General features: G+C 42.2%; 1 protein-coding gene across 5 annotated transcripts in view; it reads left to right on the forward strand.

Annotated features, from left to right (window-relative positions):
• Positions 1 to 732: 732 nt before the first annotated feature.
• Positions 733 to 12,927, forward strand: part of LOC133445668 (homeobox protein PKNOX1-like) — a 38,102-nt gene continuing 25,907 nt past the window's right edge. For 2 of the 5 annotated variants that reach the window (XM_061723002.1, XM_061723004.1), the window contains exons 1-3: positions 733 to 848; positions 8,478 to 8,579; positions 9,327 to 9,445. In XM_061723002.1, coding sequence (XP_061578986.1) covers positions 8,532 to 8,579; positions 9,327 to 9,445 — 167 coding nt within the window. In that variant the 5' untranslated portion in view covers positions 733 to 848; positions 8,478 to 8,531. Of the gene's footprint in view, positions 849 to 7,475; positions 7,541 to 8,477; positions 8,580 to 9,306; positions 9,446 to 12,927 lie in introns of those variants that run through there. The other 3 variants (XM_061723003.1, XM_061723006.1, XM_061723005.1) reach the window with 3 other exon arrangements.

Below are 12,927 nucleotides of genomic sequence, written 5' to 3' on the forward strand. Positions count from 1 at the left end.
TGTCCTGTAGTATGTTTATGTATTATACTTTGTTCGGTGGGATTTGTTGTGTGATTTCATTAACTTTGGGCTGTTTTTCATCTTGTTTCCTCGCACGTTTTTTTTTTACCATTTTCAGCCCGTCATTGTTTTCATTCATTTTCAGCCCATTTTTGTTTTTTGCTGTTTGGCCTGTCTTTGTCTTGCTTTTGGACCTTTTTATTCTACTTTTGGTCTCTATTTAGCTATTTCCAGCCTGTTTTTAATCGTACAGGACTGTCTCAGAAAATTAGAATATTGTGATAAAGTTCTTTATTTTCTGTAATGCAATTAAAACAACACAAATGTCATACATTCTGGATTCATTACAAATCAACTGAAATATTGCAAGCCTTTTATTATTTTAATATTGCTGATTATGGCTTACGTTTTAAGATTAAGATTCCCAGAATATTCTAATTTTTTTAGATATTTTTTTGAGATTTTTTGGGATATTTGCGTTTTCTTAAACTGTAAGCCATGATCAGCAATATTAAAATAATAAAAGGCTTGCAATATTTCAGTTGATTTGTAATGAATCCAGAATGTATGACATTTTTGTTTTGTAATTGCATTACAGAAAATCACAATATTCTAATATTCCGAGACAGTCCTGTATTGAACCATCAAACAGCTGCAGCTACAGCCTCCTGTTGCTCCGCCCCCTGCTGGATGACCTGATTAAACTGTTCTAACGTCATGGCTCCGCCCCCCTCATTAATATTCATGAGCTCAGCGCCGCTGCGTGCCCCTGCGTGATGACGTAGCGCGACAACTGCGGATCCCGATTGCTGCAGCCGCATGTCAGTGTGACGAAGATTGGCACTCAGGTAAGCTGTCACTCAAACTCCCGCTTTTTCTTTCCCTATCAATCAAACTATCTGGGCCGCGCGACTAAATGCCCGGGGCGCGGAGCGCGGACCTAGTCGAGGCGGCGGAGGGCGTCTGTTTCGGAAGGGAAGCAGAAGCTGGCGGACCTGCAGGGGAATTAAAACATCTAAATAGCAGGGAGGGAGGGGGGCGAGAAAATGTCGGCAGTTGGTGGGCAGAGGAGGACGGTGGAGGAGCACGGAGCCGCCAGCGGGGAGCGGGAGCGGACGCGGCGGAGGCGCAGACGGCGCCCGCCGCCCGCCTATCTAATCTTTCGGGAGCGGCTTTCGGTGGAAATAGGGGCAGTTTATTCCGCAGCCACGCTGAAAATGTGTCTGCAGTCAGACTGGTGACCACAGCCGAAAATAAACGCGTTCTCACGGCTGAAATGTCCGCAGATCCGCGGCAGATCACAGCCGTGGCGACCGGGCTGTGACCGGTCACCAGAACAGATCACTCCGCAGAGCCGGGGTCCGGGTTCGGTTAGCCGCTTTAACGTCTGCTTTCAGCTGGAAATTCATCTTTATTCGTCATTTAGACGAATTTGTTGCACCTCTCGTCTTGCGGCCTTCCGGCCTCCCCGTCCCCGAACACCTGGCGTGCGGCGGTTGTTCCAGCAGCTGTTGTGCTGCTAAAGGGAGGGAGGAATGAGGCCGGAACCAGACCAGTCCTGGTCCCAGACGGGCTGGTACTAGACCAGAGGAGAGAAACTGTAGCAATATAAGAAGAACATTTATCTAAAACCTGCTCCAAACATCCAGAAGTGGCTGCAGTTCCTCCGCTGGCAGCTAGAGGCGACAACAGCCATACAGTTTCCAGTTTAAAATGTCCAACTTTAGAGCAGAAATAAACATATTTACAGTTTAGTTCAAAAAACTGTTTGTGTAAGTGAGTGCGTTTACGAGGGAAGTTTAATTCCTCTTTAATTCAGAATTAGAATTAAATCCGTTTTAAAATGAGTAAAAATTACCATGTAAACACCTAATTCTGAATGAAAACAGCCATTCCGAATTAACCTTAATTCCGAAGTAAGTGGCTGCTTTATTCCGAAATTAAATCCGAATAGAATAATTCCACAATCATGTATACACTCATTCCGCTTTAAATTAATGGTGCGTCCGGAATGCCATACTAAACAGTATATACTAAAAAGTATACTTAAGTTCGGCACACTTTTGAGTAAATATCAGTAGTGTGCATTAATTCGGACGCACTATTCGGCCGCACACGTCACTTCCTTCCGTTGGGAGGAAGTGACGTGTCACAGCAGCAGCAGCAGCTGTTACCATGGTAACAGCAGCAGTAGCAGCACCGCTCCGCTGTTTCCCGTTTATTCTGGCCAAAACAAGATGACATTATATAATATTATATACGAACATTATAATCTTAATATTATATAATTATATTATTATAATTAATATTACACTTATGACATATACGTATCACTTAGCAATCAAACACTGCTGCACTGCATTGTGGGAAGTTTCTGCTCGGCTAGTGTCCATCAATCCACACTAATAAATGTCTCCAAAATGAGTATAGATAGATCATACTATTGAGTACGTTCTAATGTTTTGGACGCCCTAACAAATCTCGCATACTCATTTTACATACAAACACAAAAATTGTGAGCTTTCCAAAGTTGTAGCGGCTAAGTTAGTTTTTCTTCCGGTAGTTTAACTTCCGGTCCGCACCCCTATCCAATCAGAACCTTCCCAACCCCCAGACCTTAAGAGGTATTGGATAAAGCCGATCAAACGTGTTTTCCATGTAAACCTCAATTAGGAATGACTATTTCCATGTAAACTCGAAGGAAAATAGTTTAATTCTGAATTATTTAATTCGGAATAACTCATTCCGAATTAAAAAAACATAATGTAACCGTGGCCAATGTCACGCTATCGCTCTCAGCAAAGTGAACTGTAGTTGGTATTAACCCAAAGGTATTTAGGCTGGGTTTCGTCTTTAGGAACTTTGACATATAGTGGGCGTGTTCCCAAACCACCCCTCAGGGAACAATGGTCACGTGACTTCATGCTTCATCCCTTGTTTTTACAGTGTATGATTATAATTTAAGTCAGGCTAGCAGAATAACGCTACGGTTGAGAGACAAATACATGAAAGGAAAAATTCAATCAAAATAACCTAAATCTGAAAGAGAAAACTATTAAACCAGGAAACTTGGAGAAAAAAAAAATCAGCTCTATAAACTTGTTTCGATGTAAAAACAAAACTCATTTAATTAATTCCAAACGAGGGGGGGGTTATCGAGTGCTACAACGTGTTGATGAGAGAACACTGTTTGGTCGGCCTTGCTGGCTTCACCAACATCAGAACTTCTTTCTGAGGTTCTTCAGTTTAACAACCCGTGTTTCTTGTCTCACAAAGCTGCGTTTTGTCATTTGAGCAGCCAGTTGCAGAAGACGGTCTAATAATTGATGACGTCCACAGCTCTGAGGACTAGACGCTCGACATCCCGCCTACCCCCACGTCAGTTCTGTTAACATTAGCCCTGACCCGTGATGAAGTTATCCCTCAGAGGGGAGTTATGGGCGGGGCAGCTCCACACGCCACCCCGGTTCACTTCATGTAAAAAAGACTAGATCTGCCGGTGTGAAAAGGGCTAATAGTACATGAAACTGTCCCCTATAGACACACACATCAAGACATTAAACATAATTCTGTTTCAACTTTTTTCTGGACTCTTCTTTAAGCTTGTATTTCAGTGTAATACTCTATCTCAATGAAATGTAAAGAAATTAATGTATATGGCACACCAAAAGGAAATGTGCCGTATTTTGTGGACCATTAGGCGTACTATCAATGAACGGGTCTATTTTCATACATAAGGCAAACCGGGTTATAAGGCGCATGATAAAACATACAATTGTGTGGAAAAAAGTGTTTCCCCTCTTCCTGGTTTCTTATTTTTTTGCATGTTTGTCACACTTACATGTTTCAGATCATCAAACAGATTTAAATATTAGATCAAGATAACACAAGTAAACACAAAATGCAGTTTTTAAATGAAGGTTTTTATTATTAAGGGGAAAAAAATCCAAACCTACATGGCCCTGTGTGAAAAGAGATTGCCCCCGCTGTTAAAACATAAATGATCTGTGGTTTATCACATCTTTGGAAAGCTGAGTTTAATTTCTCCAGCCACACCCAGGCCTGATTCCTGCCACACCTGTTCTCAATCAAGAAATCACTTAAATAGGACCTGCCTGACAAAGTGAAGTCTCAGTTTTGCCAGAAAACATCTTGATGATCCCCAAGACTTTAGGGGAAATACTCTGTGGACTGACGAGACAGAACATTTTGGCGTAAAAGTAACAGCATTTCAGAAAAGGAACATCCTAGCAACAGTAAAACATGGAGGTGGTAGTGTGATGGTCTGGGCTGTTCTGCTGCTTCAGGACCGGGAAGACTTGCTGTGATAAATGGAACCATGAATTCTGCTGTCTACCAAAACATCCTGAAGGAGAATGTCCGGCCATCTGTTCGTGACCTCAAACTGAAGCCACTTGGGTTCTGCAGCAGGACAATGATCCAAAACACACCAGCAAGTCACCTCTGAATGGCTTCAGAAAAACTAAATAAAGACTTTGGAGAGGCCTAATCAAAGTCCCGACCTGAATCCCATTGAGATGCTGAGGCATCACCTTAAAAGAAGGTTCATGCTAAAAAAAACCTCCAATGTGGCTGAATTACAACAATTCTGCAAAGATGAGTGGGCCACAATTCCCCCACAGCTGGAAAAGACTCATTGCCAGTTGCCAGTTATGATTATGATTGCAGTTGTTGCTGCTAAGGGGCCAAGCAGTTATTAGGTTTAGGGGGAATCACTTTTTCACACAGGGCCATGTAGGTTTAGATTTGTCTTTCCTCTTAATAATAAAAACCTTCATTTAAAAACTGCATTTTGTATTTACTTGTTATCTTGGTCTAATATTTAATTTATTTGATATGAAACATTTAAGTGCAACAAACATGCAAAAAAATAAGAAATTAGGAAGGGGGCACTTTTTCACACAACTGTATAAACCGAAAAAAAACCCAGTAGGGTAAGTCAAACTTTCTTCAACTCATTTACTATAACTCAGAATATCGTTCAGTTGTAACGAAAACAGAAAAATATTCTCGCATTTTAAATCTTCGTCGTCCACAAATGCAACAATAAAAAGTGGCGGAGGTAAGTGTTGCACTACGTCCTGTCTGATTGGTTCATTTGTTGCGACAGCGGATACCTGAAGTTAGTGTGGCGTTGGAATAGCACTGTATTCCAACATTTGATTATAATTGGATTATGATAGATTTGAAAATTGGGTTTACTCTAAAAAGCTAACCAGGGCTTGCCGTCTAATTATAGTAAGGTAATATGGACTAGATGATGGTTGCTTGCCAGCGCTACAAAATTAGTTGTTTGACGTTGCAACCCGTATCCAATCATGGACCGACTTTAATGTGTCAGCTGAACGGTCCAACCATCAATCAAGCGGGGCAGCTTTATCGGTACCAAAGTTTGACTAAAACGGCACTATTTTTTTTTTTTTTTTTTTTTTTTTTTAGCGCAGTGTTCCACATAAAACTGGTTCAAGGTCAGTAAACTCAACAAAATTCATACAATAGGCACCCCGAATTATAGGGTGCACTGCTGATTTTTGAGAACAATTAAGAATTAAGGATAAGTGCCTTATAGTGGGGAAAATACAATATTATTTAGGCCGGTAAAAATCTGCTTGGGTGGTGGATTTTTATCATCTATCAGTTCACTTGGCTGGTGAGTAGAAAGTGCATTTCAGAAGTTCCTAGACGAAGCGCCATAAACCAGCAGACCATGAAAGGAGCTCCAAACAAATCCTAAACCTAATTTTTTGCTCACTTACACTTTACTCAAACACAATTGTCACATCGGTCTGTGTGGTGTTCACTCTGGTAACACATTTTGAGTGGGAGTTTGAGTTTCTCTTCACATAACAAAGGTTTAGTGCATTTTCAGTCTGAGTCACAATGTTGCACTTGATCACCATGGAAACCCCTAACTGCCAGTCAGCCTTAAATCTGTCCAGTTCAGTTTTTTTCGTAAAGCGTCTACTACAATCCAAGTTGTCTCCAGGATTTTTCCAGATACCAGAACATGACTCCCATCAATTTGATAAGTACAGACCTAACTGTGTGGCATATCTGCCTGTTGCACCTCCTCCAGTGCACTTTGAGGTCACCTGGTGCCACCACCAACTATTATAGAATCAGGTAAAAATCCCACTTTAGGAGGGAACAAACCTGGATCATAATGGGGGACCCTGCTGCTGAAGACCAGTTGGGTAGAGCAGGAAAAGAGAACAGACAGAGAGAATGAAGAACAGAGAAAGGAGAGACAGACTGCGTTTCCATGCATCAATAACCCTTTTAAAACCCGAATATTGGCAATAACCCGAATTTGCACGGCCATGTAAACACCAATAACCCCTTTGAATAACCCGAATTTGCTCATATTGGGGTTTTTAAAAACCCCAATATGACCCCTGGGTTACTCCTTTTAAAACCTGAATATTGGGTCATGTAAACTCCAAAAGGAATATCCCCATCAAACAGAACAGGAATTTGTTTTCCGCTCATGCTCTGTTCACAAGGAATCCTGGTCTTTTGAGTCCAGGAAGTTCTTATAAACACGGAAAAACCAAGACCAGGAGGAGACTAATCACTTCATAAATGTAATGAAGGATATGAACATTTCTGCATTTGTAGACGGTAGAAAGTACGGGGATAACCAGATTTACAAGAAGGTGGGCGAAAAGTTGCGCGAAGCAGCATTTGTTTTGAATTTGGATACAGGAAGAAGAAGCGGAAATGACGGGAATTGCGTCATCACGTTCTCCGTGCGTCGCTGGTTTGATCCAGATATCCCCAATGATTAATTACCATGTAAACGGAATATTCCCAATGTTTCAGTAACCGGAATATTAGCAATAACCCCAATTTTGACTGCATGTAAACGTAGTCGTTGATATATTGCGCAAGGTCCAAAAGAGCAGATATATTAGTATTAATGATCTGTTAACTGTAAAACTAAGAATTCTATGTACATATGACTGATACCTGGTTAGTTGGTGGAGTACAGAGAGCACAGCAGACTCTGAGGTGATCAGAGGCGGGGACTGCAGGTCAGGGGATCATGTTGGAGTCCCCCTGCAGCGTAGCTCTGTTTCAGACCAGCTGAATCCCGTCACCATGGAAACTGCATGTTTTCAGATCTGCAGCTCTGTCCTATTTGTTTACTATAACTCTTATGAATTTCAAACATTTTTCAGCTAGAATAAAGAGAGCACATGCTCAGTACCAGCAATAATATGAATATAGAAATTTTTTTCTTTAAACGGCTTCCTAACTTTGTGGCTCCAAGCATAAGCGGGGAGTTTAAACGGGAGTTTTCCATGAGAAGCAAATAGTAAACGTGTTTATATGTCGTTACCATGTTGAATGTCGTTCTGATCGTCACTACTGGGCTTTGTTAAGTACAGACCAGAGAGTCACTTTGGGCCACAACCACAAGACTGATTGGTGTCTAACTTTGAAACCGACTGTCCTGTCAAGGTTTGTCCTCCCAGCAGACCCAGCGGTCAAACTCACCTGAACAGACGCATCCAGGGTAAATAAAGACCATCTTTAGGTCCATGTTCATTGGAAGTCTTTTAATAATTCCTTCTGAATGTCAGAAATGCTCGTTTTATTTATTTATTTTTTCTCATCCACTGGGATAAGATAAAAACAATTACATGTTTTGAACAACTGGCAACCTGTCCAGGGTTTAACCCCTGCCTCTCGCCTGTAATGAGCTGGGATAGGCTCCAGCAGACCCCCGTCACCCTGCAAAGGATAAAGCGGGTATAGATAATGGATGGATGGATGTTTTGAACAAATTTCACGTGGAGGCAAAAACATTTTGATTACAAAGACGTCAGTGACAGAAACTCAAGGGCACGTTGACTGCAGGTTAACCAGCATAAAGATCGAACCACAAATAAGAACAGTGGTGACAACATGGTCCCTGAGAACTCTGACCATGAACATCATGGAGCTCCGTCACAAAAATAAGAAGGAATAAAGCTGATGGACTTCAAAATAAAAGACTTACATTTCAGAAATACTCTTAAAATTGGGTTAAGAACCTGTTTTAATTATGTATAATGGGATATTTAATAATTTGTTTGGTAATTAAAGTTAATACAATCAATGAAAACATAAATAAGAAGAGAAATAACATCAGAATGTTAATGTAAATACAGATGAATGAATTGAAAACAGCAGAAAAGAATAAAACGGAATAAATAAATTTTACAGAAATGAATATAAGAAAATATAAATAAACCATCATAGTGATAACAAAAAATTTGGAAAATAAACAGAAAGAAAATATTGGTAAAATTAAATCAGTAAAAAATAAAAGAAAATTATGCATTAGAACTAAAAACTATATAATATAATAATGAAAACAATAGAGTAAATAAGATAAAAACAGAATTGGGTTAAATACAAGAAATGAAATGGAAAAATAATGAATTATGAATACTGTCTCTGTTGTCCAGGTTCACACCTGTCTTGTCCTCTATGAAGAACCTCCACAACCTTAAGTGAACGTGATGGCAGCTCCGGTCTCTATAGACAAGTACCCGAAAGGAGAGCACCAGGTGAGTGGCAGAGATCTGGTGTTCTGGTTCAGACTGGTCTGGCTGGTGTTGGGACTGGCTTTGTTGGTGTTGGGACTTCTTTGGACTGATTACGCTGGTCTTGGGACTTCTTTGGGTTGGTTTGGCTGGTGGTAGGACTGGTTTTGTTGGTGTTGGGACTTCCTTTGGTTGGTTTTGCTGGTGTTTGGACTTCTTTGGACTGGTTTGGCTGGTGGCGAGACTGGCTTCCGGACACAGAGGGTTTCAGTGGTTGCCACATTGACTTGCCATGATCTGTTATGTTTATTCTGTGTAACGGCAACAACATCATGAACACAGAAAAATATGGGTATTGTGCAATCATAGACGAACATTTAGTCCATGTCAGAAGTGCAAGGGTGAAGCTGAGGTCCTGACTGAAAGGAAATATTAAATTGAGATAAAAAAAAATCCAGAAAAGAGATTCGATTCAGTGCTTGCTTCATCATTTCCTCCACATCTCCACCTCCTAATGTTTTCCACCAAGGTTAAAGTTCAGGAAGACAAAGGTCATGTGACAGGTCGTTGATCACAACACATCAATTTTTTTCAGGGTTGAAACTGAATTCCTGGTGTCCACATTGTTTTCCCGGAGCTCCATAATGACTCTTGGTCTGGACCTCCTTCCTGCAAACAGCCGATCCTCACATGATGTCAGCCTCTCTTGCTCTCTTCTGTGTTCATCTTGTTTTCTTTCCCCTCGTCATAGGTGCGTCTGTCTCGTTTCAGATGCCCAGCGTGGTGAAAGCTGACGTGGACTCTGAGCAGAAGTTTGAGGGGGAGGTTCCCAGCCCGACCCCTGCTGACCCGCAGACACCCATGGACGCAGACAAAGCTTCCATATATCGGTACTTCTGACAGTTACAGACTAACGATCAAGCAGATTCTTGTCACTGCCCTTCTAAACCGACCTGTCCCTGGCTGTGTTTACATGGGAAGTTTAATTCCTCTTTAATTCAGAATTAAAATTAAATCCGATTTAAAATGAGTAAAAATTACCATGTAGACACCTAATTCCGAATGAAAACAGCCATTCCGAATTAAACTTAATTCCGAAATAAGTGGCTGGTTTATTCCGATTTTAAATCCAAATAGAATAATTCCAGATCATGTCTACACTAATTCCTCTTTAAATTAAATCCGGTCTTTCTTTCTGCTCGTTCCCTCGCCCGTCTGTCTCCATGACGCTTATATTCCACACTGGGCTGGTTTTCCAAACAAAGTTTCAAGATGCAGCACACAGTAAACGCTGGTCAAGAGCAGAGACCATTTATTTAATAAATAGCTTGGAGGACCTGGAAAAGAAGACATGGCGGGAAACATAAAAATTGTGAGCTTTTCAAAGTTGTAGCTTAGTTTTTTATTTTTCTTCCAGTAGACGTAACTTCCCGTCCGGCCCCCTATCCAATCAAGGCCTCAGATATACTTGCAGTTCAACCGCGTACGCATCATGACCGCCACGTGTATCCTGCGTTTATTTGACGCGTCGACGTGGACGTTCTCAAAAAGACCCGATGGTCCCGTCCTGATACCAGCTGGTCCCGTCCTGATACCAGCTGGTCCAGGTCTGATACCAGCTGGTCAGATACCAGCTGGTCCCGGTCTGATACCAGCTGGTCCAGGTCAGAAACCAGCTGGTCCCGGTCTGATACCAGCTGGTCTGATACCAGCTGGTCCCGGTCTGATACCAGCTGGTCCCGGTCTGATACCAGCTGGTCTGATACCAGCTGGTCTGATACCAGCTGGTCCCGGTCTGATACCAGCTGGTCCCGGTCTGATACCAGCTGGTCTGATACCAGCTGGTCTGATACCAGCTGGTCTGATACCAGCTGGTCCCGGTCTGATACCAGCTGGTCCCGGTCTGATACCAGCTGGTCCAGGTCTGATACCAGCTGGTCCAGGTCTGATACCAGCTGGTCCTGGTCTGATACCAGCTGGTCCCGTCCTGATAACAGCTGGTCCCGTCCTGATAACAGCTGGTCCCGGTCTGATACCAGCTGGTCCCGTCCTGATACCAGCTGGTCCCGTCCTGATACCAGCTGGTCAGATACCAGCTGGTCCAGGTCAGATACCAGCTGGTCTCGGTCTGATACCAGCTGGTCCTGGTCTGATACCAGCTGGTCCCGTCCTGATACCAGCTGGTCCCGTCCTGATACCAGCTGGTCAGATACCAGCTGGTCCAGGTCAGATACCAGCTGGTCTCGGTCTGATACCAGCTGGTCCTGGTCTGATACCAGCTGGTCCCGTCCTGATACCAGCTGGTCCCGTCCTGATACCAGCTGGTCCAGGTCTGATACCAGCTGGTCCCGGTCTGATACCGGCTGGTCTGATACCAGCTGGTCCCGGTCTGATAGATCGCCACCAAAGCAATGTTTTTTCCAATATTAATGGTTTTTTTTTGGAAATATTGAACTGGTCTGGACACGTCACTTGTTCACTCTAACTACAGAAACTGTATATCAACCGGTTCCACGCGTCCAAACAAACAAGGGATGTACGATTCTGCTGCTCTCTGCTGGAGAAAGTTCCCCATGCAGGTTAACTTGCCCAAACTTTCTATCTGAAAAAATATTCTCATCTTGACTGTTTTTTGTTTATTTCCTGCTAATTTATGCACAATCTTCACTTTAATCCTTAACTTAGTTTTACACCAGAATGTTTTTTTTTTTTATTGAAACATAGATACAAACACACAAGGCACATAAAAGTCATATCAGAATTACAAACCTTAGCCTTGGGTAGCCTTGGTATTTTTTGCAAAAATTCTCAAACTGTAACACATTACCAGTATCCAGAAAGGGTGCAACAGCCCAGACTCGATTTCCAATCCTCTATATAAACAGATTTTCTACTGAGCCAAATGTACCTGTTTTCCATACAGGTGTGTTGTGTGGTGTAAAATTATCACTATAAATCAATTTCCAATAGAGAAGGACTTGCTGATGGAAAGCAGAGAGTTTAAGTGGTAATGATCTATAATCAAAGTCACAGCGTAGAAGAAAGTATTCCACCCATTTTTTGGAAAATCATATTAGGAACAATAAACCAGAAGGAATGTCTATTTGTAAGGAACGATTTTAATCATTTCAGTTTCAAGGCACCATTCATAATATTGAAATCAATCACATTCAACATCATCAGTTTTTTACCATGTCAATCTTTCTTATATATTGACATTTATTTCTCCATAGGAACTTAAAATTAACGGTGTTTATTATTTTGATCATTCTTGTTGAGATGGGTAAGGAGAACGGCGGATAAATGAGTCTGGACAGACTATCCATTTTTGATAATAAGACTCTGCCAAAAATTTAAATATCCCTTTGCAGCCACCTGTTTAGAATTGACTTAGGGCCGAGCTTCCGGTTGGTGAGCAGATGGAGTAGACGTGTTTTGCGAGTGCTCCCGTGAGTGCCAAACTTTTTAAACCACCAAGCCCCCAAACTTTCAAACTTTTTCCTTTAAAAAGGATTCCCTGTTTTTGTTTTTATTTTTTTGTCTTGAACGAGCCCTCTTACCTCCGAGATGGCTTCGAAAGGCGGCAAGTCGGGCAAAAAAGACGATGCTGGCGCTGTCTTAACCCTGGCGGCCATTACCACGCTGCTGGAGGAACACCGAGCTGCCCTGGCCACCGAGTTCAAAAATACTTTCAGTCAGCTCGACTCCAAACTCGACCAAACGCGGCTCGCGGTCGAGGACCATGGCCAGGGGTGGACTGGCCATCGGGCATACCGGGCATTTGCCCGGTGGGCCGATGGTGATTTTGGGCCGGGCCGGCCCAAAAAAAAAGAAAAAAAAAAAATTTTTTTTTTTTTTTTTTTTTTTTGGGCCGGCCCGGCCCAAAATCACCATCGGCCGGCCCGATTTTGGGCTGGCCGATTTTTTTTTTTTTTTTTTTTGCCTGGGCAGGCCCATCGGCCCATTTGATTTTGTTTTTTACCTGACAACAACTGGTACCACTGGCCGATTGGTTATGATGAGTTAGATTGGTTATGGGCTGAAGCCTCGCGCCCCAAGGGGAATCGCGCGCTATGGGCCGTTTTTTTTTTTTTTTTTTAATTTTTTTTTTTTCAAATTTTTTTTCGTTTTTTCCCTTATAAATATCAACAGTCACGTTCCATTACAGACCTAAATGTGTACTAGTCTGTGCATATCAATAAATATATGTGCAATGATGCGCGTCACGTGTCTGTTGTTCAGTACAACTGCGTCAGACCAGGCGCAGACACAAGGTGCTCTGATCCAGACGGGTGGAGTTGGAACAAACTGTCACACAATGTCGAGAGAACGAGACAGAATCAGGAAATTTCCATCAGGGGATGAAAAAAGA

The sequence above is a fragment of the Cololabis saira genome, chromosome 6 (assembly GCF_033807715.1).
Source record: "Cololabis saira isolate AMF1-May2022 chromosome 6, fColSai1.1, whole genome shotgun sequence".
NCBI lineage: Eukaryota > Metazoa > Chordata > Actinopteri > Beloniformes > Belonidae > Cololabis > Cololabis saira.